The following is a 20,309-nucleotide window of genomic DNA, read 5'->3' as shown; positions in this document are numbered from 1 at the left end:
TAAATGTCCTAGAACCAGACATGGCTTTGGGTTAATTTACTAGTCTATCTTTTCGTTCTTTCAATTTTCAGACTCCCAATCTTTTTCTTACTTTTATGCAAGTTCAGCCATACATTTTTAAAAAAAATCCATTCTACCTTATTTAGTCTTTCTAGATATTTTGCCCCCAAATTTCCAGATATGAGAATCCTAGTTCATTTTTCTATTCTTTCTTGCTCAGTAGTGAAAATAGAACTTTTTTTCCCCTGAAAGTGGCTCTGAACAGATTTCATGCAGCTTTATTAGTAGTTTCATGTGTATTCATTATTTAAGAGAGATTCAATTGTCCTTTATGAGATTTTTATCTAAATTTTTGTTACTACTTTCTATTTTTTGTTGCATTGTGATTTGGTTTATCCAAGCTGAAATATATCAAATTTTTGTAAAGATTCTGTGTGCATTTGCAAAGATATGTAATCCTTCTGTTTTAAAAATTGAAAAATAACTGATAAAGATAACCTTGTTTCTCCTGTATACCTTAACTTAAATCTTGTTTCTTTGCAGCATTTCCCTAGGGTCCAGCCTCTTAAGTTTACCATTGGAATTTTAGGAATTATTAATAGAAATGTAATGTAACTTTAAAATTGCATCAAAAAATTCAAAACTAGATTCCCAAAAATCTGTTAAAGGTAATTAGCTCTTATCTTCTCCATATACTTAGGTGGCCAAGACATTTTTATGACAGAAGAACAGAAGAAATACTATAATGCAATGAAAAAATTAGGATCCAAAAAACCTCTAAAACCCATTCCACGGCCTCTGGTGAGAGCAATTTAATGACTGTAAATATGTAGAACAGTTGAGTTATTGTGAGGAATTCAAATTTCTACAATACCGTCATTTTTATTTTTAAAATATGCAGAAATTAAGGACTCAACAAAAGCCAAGACATATCCAAACACTTGGGAAAATTAGATATTCAAGTTCAAAAGTAAGATCTTGGACAACAACTTAAATTTATTTTTTAGTGAGCCAGGAAGTATGTGCTTAGTAAGTACTTACTGCAATCATATGAACTTAATGGTTTGTTTGAACTTAATTTTGACCAGTTTTATTTCATTTTATTTCAATAGTTTTTGGGGAGCAGGCAGTTTTTTATTCCAAGCATAGGTTCTTTAGTGCTTTCTGAGATTTTGGTGCACCTGTCATCCAAGCAGTGTACACTGTACCCAATGTGTAGTCTTGTATCTCTCACTCTCCTCCCACCTATCCCCTTGATTCCCCAAAGTCCATTATATTATTCTTATGCCTTTATGTTCCACTTAAAAGTGAGAACATACAATACTTGATTTTCCATTCCTGAGTTACTTCACTTAGAATAAAGGTCTCCAACTCCATCCAGATTGTTGCAAATGCCATTATTTCATTCCTTTTTATGACTGAATAGTATTCCATGGTGTAGATGTACCACATTTTCTTTATCTATTCTTTGGTTGGTAGGTATTTAGGTTGGTTCCATATTTTTGCCATTGCAAATTGTGCTTCTACAAACATGTGGTGTGTAAGTGTCTTTTTCATATAGTACCTTATTTTCCTTAGGATAGATACCTAGTAGTGAGATTGCTGAATCAAATAGTAGTTCTACTTTTGCATCTTTACGGAATTTCCATATTGGTTGTCATAGTGATTATACTAGTTTACATCCCCACCAAGAGTGTAAAAGTTTTCCCTTTTCACCACATCCATGTCAACATCTATTATTTTTTGATTTTTAAATTATGACCATTCTTATAGGAGTAAGGTGGCATCTCATTGTGGTTTTAATTTGCATTTCCCTGATAATTAATGATATTGAGCACTTTTTTCTATGTTTCTTGGCCATTTGTAAATCTGCTTTTGAGAATGAATTGTTTGATCATGTCCTTTGCCCACTTTTGGATAGAATTGTTTTTGTGTTGATAATTTGTTTGAGTTTCTTATAGATTCTGGAAATTAGTGTTTTGTGGGATGCATAGTTTGTGAATATTTTCTCCCACTTGGTGGGTTGTCTCTTTACCGTACTGATTATTTCTTTTGCTGTGCAGAAGCTTTTTAGCTTAATTAGGTCTCATTTATTTATTTCTGTTTTTGTTGCATTTGCTTTTGCATTATTGGTCATAAATTCTTTGCCTAAGCCAATATATAGAAGAGTTTTCTTGATGTTATATTCTAGAATTTATATAGTTTCAGGTCATAGAGTTAAGTCTGATTCATCTTGAGTTGATTTTTGTACCAGATGAGAGATGAGGATCTAGCTTCATTCTTCTACATGCGAATTGCCAATTATCCCAGCACAATTTGTTGAATAGGGTGCACTTTCCCCAATTTATGTTTTTGTTTGTTTTGTTGAAGATTAATTGGCTGTAATTATTTGGCTTTATTTCTGGGTCTCTATTCTATTCCATTGGTCTACATGCCTGTTTTATACCAGCACCACCCTGTTTCAGTAACTATAGTCTTATAGTATAGTTTAAGTCAGGTAATGTGATGCCTCCAGATTTGTTGTTTAGCTTAGTCTTGCTTTCACTATGCAGGCTCTTTTTTGGTTCCGTATGAATTTTAAGATTTTTTTTCCTAGACCCGTGAAGGATGTTGGTGGCATTTTTATGGGAATTTCATTGAATTTGTAGATTGTTTTTGACAGTACAGTCATTTTCACAATGTTAATTTTACCCAACCATGAGCAGGGGATTGTTTCCATTTATTTGTGTCACTAATGATTTCTTTCAGCAGTGTTTTGTTTTCCTTGTAGAGATCTTTCATCTCCTTGGTTAGGTATATTTTATTTTATTTTTTCTGCAGCGGTTGTAAGATGAGTTCTCGGTTTGTTTCTCAGCTTGGTGGTTGTTGGTGTATAGCAGTGCTACTAATTTATGTACATTGATTTTGAGTCCTGAAACTTTACTGAATTCATTTTTCAGATCTGGGAGTTTTTGGATGAGTCTTTAGGGCTTTCTAAGTATATTATCATATCATCAGCCAATAGCAATAGTTTGACTTCCTCTTTTCCAATTTGAATGCCCCTTATTTCTTTCTCTTATCTGATTACTCTGGCTAGGACTTTCAGTGCTATGTTGAATAGAAGTGGTGAAAGTGAGCATCCTTGTCTTGTCCCAGTTGTCATGGGGAATGCTTTCAACCATTACCTGTTTAGTATGATGTTGGCTGTTGGCTTGTCATTTATCAGCTTGAGTTAATGTTCCTTTTATGCCAGTTTTGCTGAGGCTTTTTATCATAAAGAGATGCTGAAATCTGTCCAATGCTTTATCTGTGCCTATTCGGTGATCATATAATTTTTGTTTTTAATTCTGTTTATGTGGTGTATCACATTTATTGGCTTGCATGTGTTAAACCATTCCTGCATTCCTGGCATAAAACTCATTGGATCATGGTGGATTATCTTTTTAATATGCTGTTGGATTTAGTTAGCTAGTATTTTTTGAGGATTTTTGCACCTATCGTCATCAGGAATATTGGCCTGTGGTTTTATTTTTTGATGTGTCCTTTCCTGGTTTTGGTATTAGGGTGACACTGGCTTCATGGAATGATTTAGAGAAGATTCACTCTTTCTCTCTCTTATAGTGTCAGTGTAACCACCCAGTGGGTTCACTTTGCCTGCTGTCTAGACAGAGCTAATTTATCAAGACGGGGGAATTGCAATGGAGAAAGAGTAATTCACGCAGAACTGGCTGGGAGGTGGGAGTTTTATTATTACTCAGATCAGTCTCCCTGAACATTCAGGGATCAGGGTTTTTAAAGATAATTTGGTGAGTAGAGGCTAGGGAAATGGGGAGTGCTAATTGTTCAGGATGGATGTGGAGTCATAGGGGGTTACAGTGAGGTTTTCTTGCTGTCTTCTGTTCCTGGGTAGGATGGCAGAACTGGTTAGGGGTCTGGGTGGTGTCAGCTGATCCATTCAGCACAGAGTCTGCAAAATATCTCAAGCACAGATCTTAGGTTTTACAATACTGATGTTATCCCCAGGAGCAATTTGAGGAGATTCAAACTCTTGGAGCCCAGAGGCTGCATGACCCCTAAACCCTAATTTCTAAAATTGTAGCTCATTTATTAGTCCTGCAAAGGCAGACTGGTCCCCAGGCAAGAGGAGAGGTCTTTTGGGGAAAGATCTGTTATCAATTTTGTTTCAGAGTCAGACCATGAACTGGATTCTTTCCGTAAGTTAGTTCAGCCTACGCCCAGAAATGAATAAGGACAGCTTAAAGGTTAGAAGCAAGATGGAGTCCTTTAGGTCTGACCTCTTTCAGTGTCACAATTTCCTCAGTTATGATTTTGCCAATGCTGTTTCATCAGTAGGATTGGTACCAATTCTTCTTTAAGTGTCTGATAGAATTCAGATGTTAATCCATCCGGTCTTGGACTTTTTTGGTTGGCAATTTTTAAAAATTACTGTTACAATCTTGCTACTTTTTATTGGTCTGTTCAGAGTTTCTGTTTCTTCTTGATTTAATCTAGGATAGTTGCATATTTCCAGGAATTCATCAATTTCCTCTGGATTTTCTAATTTGTGCATGTATATATTCATAGTAGCCTTGAATGATCTTTTGTATTTCTGTGGGATCAGTTTTAATATCTCTTGTGTCATTTTTAATCGAGCTTATTTGGATCTTCTCTCTGCTTTTCTTGCTTAATCTAATGCATAGTCTGTCATTTTTATCTTTTCAAAGAATCAGCTTTTTGTTTCAATTTCATTTAGTTCTTCTCCGATCCTTGTTATTTCTTTTCTTCTGCTGGGTTTGGGTTTGCATTTGGCTTGCTTTTGTTTCTCTAGTTCCTTGAGGTCTGACTTTAGATTGTCTATGAGTGCTCTTTCACACATGGTGATGTAGGCATTTAATGCTGAAAACTTTCCTCTTACCACCACTTTTGCTGTATCTCAGTGGTTTTCATAAGTTGTGTCATTATTTTTCAGCTCAAAGAATTTTTAAATTTCCTTCTTGATTTTATTGTTCACCTAAAGATCATTCAAGAGCAGATTATTTAATATCCATGTATTTGTACAGTTTTGAAAGTTCCTTTTGGAGTTAACTTCTGGTTTTATTTCACTGTAGTCTGAGAGGATTCTTGGTATGATTTTAATTTTCTTTTCTTTTCTTTTCTTTTTTTTTTTTTTTGAGACGGAGTTTTGCTCTTGTTACCCAGGCTGGAGTGCGATGGTGTGATCTTGGCTCACCGCAACCTCCGCCTCCTGAGAACAGGCAATTCTCCTGCCTCAGCCTCCTGAGTAGCTGGGATTATGATTTATTAAGACTTGTTTTGTGATCTATTATATGGTTTATCTTGGAAACTGCTCCATGTGCTGATGAAAAGAATGTGTATTCTGCAGTTGTCGGGTAAAATGTTCTGTAACTGTCTGTGAAGTCCATTTGTTCTAGGATACAGTTTAAGTCCATTGTTTCTTTAAGTTCTGTCTTGATGATCTGTCTAGTGCTGTCAGTGGAGTACTGACGTCTCCCACTATTATTGTGTTGCCTGATAGTAATTGTTTTATGAATTTGGGAGCTCATAATGGGTGCATATATATTTAGGATTGTGGTGTTTTCCTGTTGGACTAATCGTTTTAGCATTATATAATGTCCCTCTTTGTCTTTTTTAACTGTTGTTACTTTAAAGTCTGTTTTGCCTGATATAACAGACTTGTTATATCAAGTACTTGCTGACTTTTCATTTCCATTTGTATGGAATATTTTTTTCTACCCTTTACCTTATGTTTATATGAGTTCTTATGTGTTAAGTGAGTCTCTTGAAGACAGTAAATGCTTGGTTTGTGGATTTGTATCCATTCTATAGTTCTGTATCTTTTAAATGGATCGTTGAGTCCATTTACATTCTATGTTGGTATTGATATGTGAGGTACTGTTGTATTCATCATGTTAGTTTTTGCCCAAATTACTTTTTCGGGTTTTTAAAAATTGTGTTGTTGTTTTATAGGCCCTGTGAGGATTATGCTCTAAGGAGGTTCTTTTTTTTTCTTTTTCATTTTCCTTTGTGTGTGTGTGTGTGTGTGTGTGTATTTCAAGGTTTTGTTTCATAATTTAGAACTCCTTTTTGCATTTCTTGTAGTGCTGTTTTGGTAGTGATGAATTCTCTCAGCATTTATTTGTCTGAAAAAGACCATCCCTCGTTCATTTATGAAGCTTAGTTTTGCTGTATACAAAATTCTTGGCTGACAATTATGTTGTTTAAGGGCACTAAAGGCAGCACCCCGGTTCCTTCCAGCTGGTAAGGCTTCTGCTGAGAAGTTAACTGTTAATACGATAGATTTTTCTTTATAGGTTATCTAATTCTTTTGTCTCACAGCCCTTAAGATTCTTTCCTTCATCTTGACCTTAGATAATTTGATGACTACGTGCCTAGGTGATAATCTTTTTTGTGATTAGCTTTTCTTATTTGGATGTCTAGATCTCTAACACAGCCAGGGAAGACTTCCTCAATTATTCCCTCAAATACATTTCCTGAACTTTTAGATTTCTCTTCTTCCTCAGGAACACCAGTTATTCTTAGGTTTAGCCATTTAATGTAATCCCAGATTTCTTGGAGGCTTCACTCATTTTTTAAACTTTTTCCTTTGTCTTTGTCTGATTGGCTTTTAATTCAAAAGCCTTGTCTTGGAGCTCTAAAGTTCTTCTACTTGTCCTACTCTATCGTTGAAACTTTCCATGGCATTTTGCATTTCCCTAAGTGTGTCTTTCATTTCCAGAAGTTGTGGATTTTTCTTTATGATATCTACTTCTCTGGAATTTTAAAAATCCATATCTTGTTTTTTTTAAGTTTCTTTAAGTGTGTTTTTACCTTTCCTTGGTATCTCCTTGAGTAGCTTAATAATCAATCTCTTGAATTCTTTATCTGGAAGGTCAGAGATTTTTTCTTGGTTTAGATTCATTGCTGGAAAGCTAGTGTGAACTTTTGGGGAAAAGTTCAAAATAGAACTCTGTTTTGTCATATCAACAGAATTATTTTCTGGTTTCTTTTTATTTGGGTAGACTATTATTTAAAATTGTTCTTGGATTTATTTTTAATTGGACCTTTTTTTAATTTAAAATTTTTTCTCTCTTAAGAATGAGACTTTAATGTGTATTTTAGCCTAATTTGATTCTTGGTGTTTGTAGCGGTAAAGACTCTATATGAAATCCTTAGTTATAGAGAGTCTTTGTGCACTGGCTTTCCCTGACGCTGGTTGTAGTAGTTATTGTCTTGGTGTGCAGGCAAGTTCACTGTCTCCTATGAGGTTGGAATGGCAGGAATGTCTCGCAACTTATTTATTTATTTATTTATTTATTTATTTTCCCAGTGTTTTATTTACCGAGTTGATGATTCAGGCTTCAGGCCAATAGGGGAGGTGTCCCTGGGTAGGCACTGCCTGTGGCTACGGCAAGTGGGTAAATGTAATACTCAACAGTGGGGTAAGGTCCCAGCCTTAATGAAAATGGCTGGGAGAGCTCTCAATTAGATGTGCTGAGGTTTTATCAGCATGAAGAGTAGAAGCTGCCTCAGCTCCTCTGCCAGGTCAGCAGGAAAGCTATTCACCTGACAGCCTCACTCCCGTCCCAGTGTTTTGGCTATTCAGATCAGACAGGTGCCTCTTTTCATCTGTAGGAATGTTGATGTTCCAAGTAGGGAGGAATTGTGACTCTGCCTCTCATACAGGCATGAATCAGGGGTGTGCTCCTTCTGTGGGGCCACGCTCACCCAGGATTGTTCCTGACAGGCTGTCTATAGTTGCCTCCATACTGTGTTCTTGTGGGGGAAGCCCCAGCTGTGTCTGCAATGGAGTGCCAGGGGAAAGCAAGGACCCCTTCTCTAATGCCCTTCATGATCACAGAGGATACCTACCCATTGGGGCAGAGGTGCAGACTCATCCTACTGTGCCGACACCACAATTGTGTTTCTGCTGTGAGAAACTACCCACCAGGAAAGATCTGGAACTTGAGGACTGCTGTTCAGATTCTTTTGTCCCACAGGGTGATCCCCTGATGTGGTGCACTCCCCCTTCCCCTAGGGATGGGGCTTTCTGAAAGCCAGACTGCACAATTGTTATTGTTCTTTTGGGTCTAGCCACCTGGCAGGGTACCAGGCTTTGGGGTGGTGTCGGGGAATGTCTGCAAAGAGTCCTGTGACATAATCTATCTCAGGTCTCCCAGCTGCGAATACCAGCACCTGCTCCAGTGGAAGAGGCAAGAGAGTGAAGTAGACTCTGTGAGAGTCCTTGGTTGTAGATACATTTAGTGTACTGGCTTTCTCGAATGCTGGTTACGCTCGCAGTGAAGTTGTCACCTGGACAGACAGAACCTCTGGTTAACCAGGATGTTGCAGGCAGTGGAATTAGCTGTTGTTTTCTCCTTCCTGGGATCAGGGCTATTCTTTCATGAATCATAGTCATGTCCTGAGTTGGCTGACCTCCAACCAGGAGGTGGGGCTTTCAAGAGAGCACCAGCTGAGCGATTAGCAGCGGGATATATGTTTGCCCTAAGTTGGCCAGTGGAAGTATTCTGACTTTTCAGGTGATGGGCAGAGCCATAAAACCCCCAAGAGTTTATGTCTTTTGTGTTTGGCTACCAGGACAGGTAGAGAAAAATCATCAGGAGTGGGCAGGGTTAGGCGGTTCTGAGCACAGACTCTCCTTGAGTGGAGCTTGCCATAACCACTGTGGGGGATGAGGAGGTGGTCCTTAGGCAAATGGGGTTATGTTCCAGACAGAATTATGGCTACCTCTGCTGGGCTGTATACTTCACCAGGGAAATGGGAGATAGCCAGTAGTGAAAGGTCCCTCCCTGCTCCCACACAGTGAGGCTGGTCTAGCTCCTGCAGTGCCCTACTAACTGCACCGAGTTTAGATCCAGGCAGTCTGCACAGGGAGCTCAGACCATGAGCTTCCCTGCTGAGAAAGCAAGCGTGGATTTCAGGTCACATCCCTCCCTGTCTGCCCACAATGTCAGCAGCTCCTGCACTCATATCTGCAGCAATTCCCATTTGCCCCCTGGATTCTGCTCAAGGAAGTTTGTGCCCATCAAAATTACCACGAAATCTACTTGGAAGCTTCTTTCACCCTACGGCCCCTCCTTCATTCGGCTGGTTGCCTTCCCAGAAGGCCCCTCTGAGATATAGTCAGGAATTCCAGGGCTCAAGCTGGAAGCTGGGAGTGCCTGCCTGGTTCCTGCTGCTGCTGCTTCTACTTTTACATTTCATGCAGCTCCCTAAATTCTTTTCAGCTCTAGGTAAGGTTAAATCCTTCTCTCATGATCTGGGTTTTCATATTCCCCAGTGGGGATGTGTGTTCGAAGGCAGGTTTTGCCCCTCTCACACTTCGCGAACTCAGCTTTTCACCTGTCTTGCGTAGTCTGCAGCAGGATGTCGCTTCTTTCAAAGGATCTGTGACTTCTTTTGGCTTTCCTGTTACGTTGCTGCGGTGGTACTTGAAGCAAAAGTCCACAGTGTGAGTCTCCACACACCGTTCTGTTCATCCAAATGGAAGATGCACGTTAGCCCTGCCTCCTATCTGCCATCTTCCTGTTTTTGCTTTTTTCCCATTTTGGCCAGTTTAAAATGTATTTGCAATACTTTCTACCAGTTTTTGTTAGTGTGAGGTTAAGGTCATGCATGCTCACTCCACTTTACAAGTATTTATGATAAACTTTATATCTCAGGGATTGACAGACTTCCTTAAAGGCCCAGATAGTAAATATTTTAGTCTTTGCTGGCTATATGTCTCTGTCATACTACTCAGCTCTGCCATTGTGGCACAAGAGCAGCCATAGACAATATAAAACAAATGAGCATGCCTATATTCCAATGTAACTTTATTTAAGGACATGGAAGTTTGGATTTTATATAATTATCATATGTCACAAAATTTTATTCTTCTTTCGATTTTTTTTTCCACCAAACATTTAAACATGTAAAACCCATTCTGAGCTCATGGGCTGTATAAGAACAGATAAGTGGCTGGATTTGTCCTATCTGCCATTGTTTGCTGATCCCTGCTCTCTATGCATCCTGCTTTATCAGGTACTATGGGGCAAGACAGAAGCAGCATCTAGGGCTGCCGCTCGCAGTCTCATTGAGGAGCTGAGATGTTGTATACACACTTGACAACATTAGATGATAAAGTAGTACAATAGGCACAACAGTGGGTAGCTCTGACAAGTGAGTTCGAAAGCTCCAAAGCAGAGCAGGTCAGTGGAAGCTGAAAAGTCAGGGGAAGCAGTAAGATAGAGGGGCTTGCAATCTGAAGCATGTAGATAATTTGGAGATTTCCATTTGAACATAAGATCCCAAATGATCAATGCAGTTCACCTACTGCTATTCTTGGCACTCAGAATAGAGCCAGGCATAAAGCATGTTCTCAGTAATTATTTATTAAATAATAAATGTGTTTTAAGGCACAACCAGAGTCATCATACTAAGATAAAATATTTGTGATGCACTAAAAAGGTCAATGAATGTCAGGGGCAAATATTTAGAATTTATTTTTTATATAGTGAGAGATTTTTGACCACAGGGTTAATGATAAAATTATATTTGGAGAGATTTAATCTGCCAACAGTTTATGGAACTTCAGTTTCCCTAAATTCCACCTAGCTTTATCCTTTTATTATGCTTTAAGTTCTGGGGTACATGTGCAGATCTTGCAGGATTGTTGCAAGATATACACATGCCATGGTAGTTTGCTGCCTCTATCCCCCCATCACCTACATCAGGCATTTCTCCCAGTGTTATGCCTTCCTAACCTCCTCACCCCTTGCTATCCCTCTCCTAGCATCTCACCCCCGAACAGACCCCAGTGTGTGATGTTCCCCTCCCTGTGTCCATGTGTTCTCATTTTTCAACACCCACCTATGAGTAAGAACATACAGTGTTTGGTTTTCTGTTCTTATGTCAGTTTGCTGAGAATGATGGTTTCCAGATTCATCCATGGCCCTACAAAGGACATGAACTCATCCTTTTTTATGGCTGCATAGTATTCCATGGTGTATATGTGCCACATTTTCTTTATTCATTATGGGCATTTGGGTTGGTTCCAGGTCTTTATTATTGTAAACAGTGCCACAGTGAAGATACATGTGCATGTGTCTTTATAATAGAATGATTTATAATCCTTTGTGTATATACCTAGTAATGGGATTGCTGGGTCAAATGGAATTTCTATTTCTAGATCCTTGAGGAATTGCCACACTGTCTTCCACAATGGTTGAACTAATTTACACTCCCACAAGCAGCATAAAAGTGTTCCTATTTCTCCACATCCTCTCCAGCATCGGTTGTCTCCAGATTTTTTAATGATTGCCATTCTAACTGGCATGAGATGGTATCTCAATGTGGTTTTGATTTGCGTTTCTCTAATGACCAGTGATGAGGAACATTTTTTGTATGTTTGTTGGCTGCATAAATGTCTTCTTTTGAAAAGTGTCTGTTCATATCCTTGGCCCACTTTTTGATGGTGTTGGGTTTTTTTTTTTTCCTTGTAAATCTGCTTTAGTTCTTTGTAAATTCTGGATATTAGCCCTTTGTCAGATGGGTAGCTTGCAAAAAAATTTTCTCATTCTGTTGGTTGTCAGTTTACTCTAATGACTATTTCTTTTGCTTTCCAGAAGCTCTTAAGTTTAATTATCTCCCATTTGTCTATTTTGGCTTTTGTTGCCATTGCTTTTGGTGTTTTAGTTATGAAGTCCTTGCTTATGCCTATGTCCTGAATGGTGTTGCCTAAGTTTTCTTTTAGAGTTTTTATGGTGTTAGGTCTTATGTTTAAATCTTTAATCCATCTGGACTTAATTTTTGTGTAAGGTGTCAGGAAGGGGTCCAGTTTCTGCTTTCTGCATATGGCTAGCCAGTTTTCCCAACAACATTTATTAAACAGGGAATCCTTTCCCCATGGCTTATTTTTGTCACATTTGTCAAAGATCAGATGGTTGTAGATGTGTGGCATTACTTCCAAGGCCTCTGGTCTGTTCCATTGGTCTATATCTCTGTTTTGGTACCAGTACCATGCAGTTTTGATTAATGTAGCCTCGTAGTATAGTTTGAAGTGAGGTAGTGTGAAGCCTCTGGCTTTGTTCTTTTTGCTTAGGATTGTCTTGGCTATGCAGTCTTTTTTGGTTCCATATGAAGTTTAAGGTGGGTTTTTCAAAGAAAAAAACAAGAAACCAAGTGAAGAAGGTAAATGGTAGCTTGACGGGGATAGCATTGAATCTATAAATTACTTTGGGCAGTATGGCCATTTTCATGCCATTGATTCTTCCTACGAATTTCACTTTCCAGTATGAATTTCACTTTAAAGTTCTTATTTGAACTGAAGTCAACAGCAAAAAAGAGAATTTTTGTTTGCATATGCATGCTATACAACCACCGACTCATCACCAGTCAGTCTGGGGTTTGGAATGAACTAAAAGACTCACAAGACACAATATGCTCCCACATATTTACCAGTTTATTTCAAGCAATGCGGCACACAGCCAAAAAGAAGTTGCAACAACACAGGTGCGCTGCTCAGAGCATGCTATGCTGCAAGAGACAGACTGAAAGGGGATGGCTGCTGTAGCATAGGAAAGCTGTCACCTCCTTCCCTTAACCATCTTTTATAGCATGTCTATCACACGGCATATCTAGGAGTGGGTGCAAAGTCACAGCTCTCCCTGTGTAGCTACACTTCACCATTCAAGCCCTCAATGAACAATTCTGGTAATCAAATACAATCTCACCAGTTAACACTGCACGTTTATCTTGAGTTCTATATTCCAGAGAGTAGTGTTGCATGAGACAAATCCAACATCATATCACCAGAAGTCCCTGAGTCTGGGCTTAGACCTCAAATCAACAGTTAACCATTGACCCACAACTTTATCTCCCCAGAGATTTTTTTTCCATCTCAAAAACTCAAATATTAGCTTTTGACCTTTGAAACGAATGAATAGCAACTGCATGGGAGGAAAACATAGCTGTTTTAGCCTGAGCATTGATGCGTTTCAGTTCCAGTGATAGAACAAAGGGTTTGGAATCATTTCTGGTTTTTCCTGAAGCATCTAAGCAGGGTGGTTTCATTTCTTGGTTTAAAATTCATACTGAGGTATAGGAGTCACTATACATTCTGAAGTGACAGAATGCTTTTTGATCATCCAACACTTCAGGTCATTTATGCTCTCAACCTCCTCTATCTGTCTAGATGTTAGAGTTAACTATAAAACTGATAACCACCCTTCCTCATACTTCTTTTTGCTCTTCATTTCACTTCCCTGGAGTGCACCCTTGAAAGAGTCTTTTCTTCAGCTCCTTTCTGAATTCCCAAATTTATGCTGAAATAGGAAAGGCACTTGATTTTCTAGTGTGTTCTCCAGTCTCTTTGGTAAAAGCCTAGGAGCTCCCAGCACATCGTTTTAAAGTCACAACTGAAAGATAGTGCCCTCCAATGTTGTCCCTACCCCACTTCCTCTCATTGCCCTTGTTCTCCCTGAGTGATATCATTCACTCCCATGGTTTTAATTCATATCAGTATTAATGCCATCTGTATTCTAGCTTCTATACCTGAGCTCCAAACCTATACTTCTACCTGCCCATTGGATGACCCTTGGATGCCCCACTGGCACCTCAACTCAACATGCTCAGGTCAGATCTCATCATCTCCCTGTAATATTCCTCATCCTCTGTTCTCTGTCTGGTAAAATAGTTTCGTCAGCCAGAAACTATAGCCTCAGCCTTAACTTTCTCAAAGCCCACTAGATTCAAATTCTCTGACTGTTCTTGCTTCCAACTCACATTAGCTCTTAAACCTATATGCTTTTATCTTTCTCTGCCGTCACCACCACAAACCAACATCATCTTTGCCTGGATTACACAGCAGATCCCTAGGGTGTCTAAAGATGTATTCTTAGGGATGTATGAGTTCTCTAAAGATAATAGTGTATGCCACTTTGATTAGATGATGATGTAATGTAAAATAATATGTGCACAGATGGTAAAGTGACCATTGTATAGTCAAGAATGCTATAAAATTTCAGTTTCTGAGTTTGTGTTTAGGAATATTTCCACTAAGTAAAGAACAAAGTAGTGCTTCACAGCAGTTGTATTCAAGAAAATCATGGAATAGTTGAGTAATTTCACTGCATATGGTAATTTGGCATGCAAACTTGAGTTAGAACCTGTGCCAGAACAATCAGCATATACTCATTTGTGGGCAGTATGAACATCTACATAGAAACCACGTGTGAATTTACCCTCAGTTATAATCACTTTTTTCTGCATAGAGTTTTAGTAATTCTTGGATTATAATCTCATTTATTAGCTTTATCTTCAAGTGAACAAGAATTTTAAAGTTGGCATTGAAAAATTATTTGAATGCAGAATTGTGGTTAAGTTCTGATTATTGTGAATTGGCAAATGGAGCGTTAAAGATATTAATTCTATTTTGTCCAACATACCTATGTGAGCAGGTATTCTCTGCATGAATATTGTTGAAGTAAAAGTACAGAAAGAGATAAAATATAGAAACCAAGATTCATCTTTTTGTTACTGAATCCAACACATACTGTTTTATTTCAGCAAAGCAACATCATCAATCCATCAAAGTTATGTTGTTACTAAGACTTTTTAATATTTTTTGTTTTAACATGGAATTCATGCTATAAGCCTAAGCACTTAAAACCAGTTACTAATTACATTTGAATGAAAAGATAGGAGGCAACACTGGGAATTTATAAGAATTTCTTGCCCTTTGAAAAGAGTCTGTGTATTTTTCAAGGAACTGCTTTAATTGAAGGAAAAAACAAATTCTGTTGTATTTATGTTCTTTTTTAATGCATGTAATTTTAATCTTGCATTCAACATGATCTACAATTTCTTTTTTCCTCAGAACAAATGTCAAGGTCTCGTGTTTGACATAGTCACGAGTCAGATCTTTGATATCGTCATCATCATCCTCATCATCCTAAACATGATCACCATGATGGCTGAATCGTACAACCAGCTCAGAGCTACGGAGTCCGCCCTTGACCGTCTCAACTGGACCTTTGTGGCCGTCTTTACAGTAGAATGTCTCATCAAAATATTTGCTCTGAGGCAACACTACTTCACCAATGGCTGGAATTTATTTGATTGTGTGGTCGTGGTTCTTTCTATTGTTAGTAAGTACAATCAGCAGTCAGAGGGGCTTTAAGAGCCAGAAGTAAATTTGTAAATCTTAACATTTTTTGAAGCTTGTTCAAACTATCGACAAAGCAGAAACTTAGGCCTAGTATGGTTTCTGACAGAATACACACGGCGCGAATGCCGTTCTGCACTGGGAAGTTGGTAGGGGACAGAGTACTTTCCATTCCCTTAACTTGCTACATAATTGACATAGAGTTAAATAATTATGCAGACAATGTATTCAATGGACCTAGACAAAATTAAAACGACTCAGAAGTTTTTGTGGTGGTAACCTGATTTATTCAGATAATTGAGTCAAAGTTCTACCTTTCCTGTGCGATGATAAGCTCTATGAGCATTTTAAAGTTTTAAGGATTTACTGCCCATGTTTTTCCTTTGTTCAAAATCCACATGGATACCAGATCACAATTACTGTGATCCTGTGGCATGGCTGTACCCTCCCTCAACCCTATACAAGGCCTCATGGCCTACTCTATATTGGGTTTCCAAGAGTAAAGCATTCAGACAATCAAAGCTTTTTTTTTTTTTCTCTATTCTATTTCCCATGTTAACTTAAACCACAGTGTGAACTATGCTTGTCTCAGATGCTTTGACCCTGTTTACCACCCAGCCTCAGTCTCTAATCACAGACAGGGTTAACTAAAAGGTTTATAAAAGAATATAAAAGAGGCTGGACGCAGTGGCTCACACCTGTAATCCCAGCACTTTGGGAGGCCGAGGCGGGTGGATCACGAGGTCAAGAGATCGAGACCAACCTGGTCAACATGGTGAAACCCTGTCTCTACTAAACATACAAAAAATTAGCTGGGCATGGTGGCCCATGCCTGTAATCCCAGCTACTAAGGAGGCTGAGGCAGGAGAATTGCCTGAACCCAGAAGGCAGAGGTTGCGGTGAGCCGAGATCGCGCCATTGCACTCCAGCCTGGGTAACAAGAGCGAAACTCCATCTCAAAAAAAAAAAAAAAAAAGAATACAAAAGAAAGAAGGTTGTTCCATGTACCTTGTTATAAAACACACACATACACACATCAACTTTAAAATTAAATTCTTTGTGGCTGAATAACAATTGCTTACTCTGAGTTTTTGAAGTTTGGTTTTAACTAAACCATTAATTTGACTTTTTATAATTATGTAAAACTGTCCAGGAGCCCTTGTGATAGTTCAAAAAGCAATGAAGACAAGGAAAACTGATTTTCCAAGCGGAAGCTTTTGTGCAATCTCAGAGAGAATGCATCCAACAAGTGTATTGGATCAAGATGTTTTGGTCCCTCATGCTACTGTAGCAGTGCAGATGTTTCCGAGAACAGCAAATACGCTACAGTTCAGCATGTTTTGGTTTATACGCCATGACGTTAATGTAGATAAAGTTTAGCCGTAGATTCTTACATAGTTTTACAGTTAAGTAGACCTTTAATTTTTATTAATCAATTCCAATCACAAGTCCTGGCGAAATTGACAGCAGCAAAAAAAAGAAAAATCTAGAAAATGGTGTTAGGATGTATGAGGCAGGCCTTCTAAAAACTCAAAGAGCCCTTCCTCTGATAGGTAAAGAGCAGCTCATTTATTCCACAGCTCCTTCCATGCAGTGCCAGGCATCGTGCCGTTTGTGGAAATGTTTCTGACTTTCATTCTTCGAACAGCTGCTGGGCAATTGTAGTTATACATGCTGTATGGCATTTGCTCCAGTGGATGAGGGAATCCACATATTAAACCAAATCATATTCAGCAGTAGGATTAATCCATATATTAATCCTACTCACTAGTGTGGACAGAGTTTTATATACTTTGGCCAATATGTCTGCTGTCCAACACTTAGTCTCAATACTTTTCCAAGCTCCTACATAAGTTTCTGGAGAAATGCAAAATGAATGTGAGTGGAAGTGAATCTCTAGGAGTTAATAATGTAGTTGGGGTATGAAGGCTTACTCACCTTAAAGTGCCAGAAAAAGACAGGGAAATTAATCGAACATCAAATCACATGGTACAAAGAAGAAATGAGCTCAGGGAAAGAACAGATTACTGTGGGCTTGATTAGCCCAAGAAATATGCATGGAGGAGGTAGATCTTAAATGATGGGCCTCCCCCAGTTGTTGCTGAATTGGCACTTAATAAATTTCACATCTTTCCAGGGTTGACTTCCCAATTAATGTATGAATTAAACTTCTTCGGCGCAGCTGGGTAGTCAGTGAAGTATATCATCAACTAGTTCTCTTTAGTCATTAGGTGACAGCAGAAGCATTCTGCTGCCCATGACCCCTGATGAACCCCTAATGACCTTAAAGGACACTCAACGTCATTAGGGGTCACGGGCACTCAAAAGCAAGAACAAGGCCATGTCTACACAAGGCAAGCATGTTCCAGCCATTCTATAATATTTGGGCCAAAATGTGAATTGTCTTAAATCCTTGTATCACTTGTCTGCAGAACAGGCAATGGAAGAACAGGGTGATATTTTAGGTTAAATATTCAGCTGTTTGACCAGACCTCCGAAATGCCACTTATGGGGTATCTGCAGCAACAGAGAAGGTATCTCCAAATTTTTTCCCTTGAGCTTATTGAGTTTGGATTTCAGAGGTCCTTGGAATGAGCATGACAAATATGTAAGATCCATAGGCAGCTTCAGCCTAAAGGTGAGCGTTCCACTGCTGCCTTTTCCCTCTAGCCATACAAACGTTGTGGCTCTTTCAGCGGATAAGCTGTCCTCACCTGTAGCAGGTCTGTATTTAAATTCTTCTGTACAAATAAGGACTGTACCTTTTAGGGACCTTTGGATTGGGGATTCTACAGTTTCCACTGGCAGCTCAGACTCAAGGCAACCTTCTGTAGTAGAAATCTCCCCTTGCGCTCTAGTCCAAAAGACTCAAGCTGTAGTTTATCTGTTTTACAGTCTATACATTCAATACATATGGAAACCTGTTGGTTGTATTTGTTACATCCTGAGTGGCTTTTAAAAACCCAGCATAGATACCACTTCAAGTACATAATTCACAAAATAGCCTTTCATAAACTGCATTCCTTTCCTTAGTTGTCTTTAATATTTCAAACATTCTATCCCATCTAAAGTCCCATCTAAAATTGTAGGCCCCTTGGAAACTGTCTTCCAAGTTAAGACACAGATAGGTATTTTCCCTGATACTGGTAAAAGAAGGTCTTAGTTTTGTACATGAGCTAATTGATAAAAAGTTAGCCCCGTAGGATTCTGAAGCAGGAGACAGGCTAGATCTGAAACCAATGTGCCTGCTGGAAACTTACTGACTTTTCTCCTTCTCCTGAGGTACAATTGTTTCTATCTTGGCAAAGCAGGACCACATTCCTTTCCCTCCAACACTCTTCAGAATCGTCCGCTTGGCTCGGATCGGCCGAATCCTGAGACTTGTCCGGGCTGCACGAGGGATCAGGACTCTCCTCTTTGCTCTGATGATGTCGCTTCCTTCTCTGTTCAACATTGGTCTTCTACTCTTTCTGGTTATGTTTATCTATGCCATTTTGGGTATGAACTGGTTTTCCAAAGTAAATCCAGAGTCTGGAATTGATGATATATTCAACTTCCAAACTTTTGCCAGCAGCATGCTCTGTCTCTTCCAGATCACCACATCGGCAGGTTGGGATGCCCTGCTCAGCCCCATGCTGCGATCAAAAGAATCATGTAACTCCTCCTCAGAAAACTGCCACCTCCCTGGCATAGCCACATCCTATTTTGTCAGTTACATCATCATCTCCTTTCTCATTGTTGTCAATATGTACATTGCTGTGATTTTAGAGAACTTCAATACAGCCACTGAAGAAAGTGAGGACCCTTTGGGTGAAGATGACTTTGACATATTCTATGAAGTGTGGGAAAAGTTTGACCCAGAAGCAACACAATTTATCAAATATTCTGCCCTTTCTGATTTTGCTGATGCCTTGCCTGAGCCTTTGCGTGTGGCAAAGCCAAATAAATACCAATTTCTAGTAATGGACTTGCCCATGGTGAGTGGAGATCGCCTCCACTGCCTGGATATTCTTTTCGCTTTCACCACTAATGTACTCGGTGGCTCTGATGGCTTGGATAGCATGAAAACAATGATGGAAGAGAAGTTTATGGAAGCCAATCCTTTCAAGAAGTTGTATGAACCCATAGTCACCACCACCAAGAGAAAGGAAGAAGAAAGATGTGCTGCTGTTATTCAAAAGGCCTTTCGAAAGTACATGATGAAGGCGACCAAGGGTGACTTGGAAAACAGGCCTCATTCATCACTTCAGACTCTTTGCAATGGAGACTTGTCCAGCTCTGGGGTAGCCAAGGGCAAGGTCCACTGTGACTGAACCCTCATCTGCACCCCTACCTCACAGCCTCACAGCCTTGCCTCCAGCCTCTGAGCTCCAGGGGTTGGCAGCTCAGTGTATAAACAGGGAGTGGATTCACTAAATTATCCATTCTGTTTCTTTTTTCTGGCTAAAAGAAGTGATATTTCAATTTCATTTTAAATGATACTTACAGAGTTGCCTGACAGTTAACCACTGGTTATATTTTAATAAGGAAGAATATACTCATGTTAGGATTGAAATACAGTTCAAATTATATCTAAACAAAAGAATAAGAAACAGAAAACACGTTACAATTTTAAGGTGTGTTTTCTATATGTTTCTAGTTACATTACTTTTGTTTGATGTTTCCCCAATGTAAGTATGTGGTTTATCACATGTAGCTCTTTTGCATGATAAGTGAAACTTCAAAACCTGCCAATAAATGAATAGCTTATTGCAGATATTTTTTACTAACATTAATTGTTTTGAGTTGTTTCAAACCTAAATGGACAATCTTGACCTATCAATTATTACCCTTTCACAAACTACAGTCTCTTATTTATTTACAATAAATAAATGAAACTTTCTGTTTGTGTTTCTTTCAGATAGTACACTAATACTTTCCTCTGTTCTGTGGTTATATGTGTAGTGGTTTAAATGGGGTGCTTTGCTTGCAATTAAAGACTAGAGCCAGTGCTGTATCTGACAAGTGTTTAACAACCGTCTCTTCAGGAAAGAGGAAAGCCATGCTTTGTAACATTCACTAATCTCTGTGGTGTGCGCTGTCCCATCATGGCTGATTTAAAGCTATCAACATGATGTTACTGGACGTGGAGTTGAGAAGAGATGCT

The 20,309-nt window shown here is 38.9% G+C and overlaps 1 protein-coding gene across 1 annotated transcript in view; it reads left to right on the top strand.

Moving 5' to 3' along the window:
* SCN11A (sodium voltage-gated channel alpha subunit 11) overlaps positions 1–19,998 on the top strand; it is a 107,907-nt gene extending 87,909 nt beyond the window's left edge. The window contains exons 25-27 of the mRNA XM_035278128.3: positions 701–801; positions 14,876–15,146; positions 18,446–19,998. Of these exons, the coding sequence (XP_035134019.3) occupies positions 701–801; positions 14,876–15,146; positions 18,446–19,476 (1,403 nt within the window). The 3' untranslated portion in view covers positions 19,477–19,998. The remainder of the gene's footprint in view (positions 1–700; positions 802–14,875; positions 15,147–18,445) is intronic.
* Positions 19,999–20,309: the final 311 nt, after the last annotated feature.

Source organism: Callithrix jacchus, chromosome 17 (assembly GCF_049354715.1).
Source record: "Callithrix jacchus isolate 240 chromosome 17, calJac240_pri, whole genome shotgun sequence".
Lineage (NCBI taxonomy): Eukaryota > Metazoa > Chordata > Mammalia > Primates > Cebidae > Callithrix > Callithrix jacchus.
Note: the sequence above shows the minus strand (reverse complement) of the source record. Positions and strands in the feature narration are given on the sequence as shown.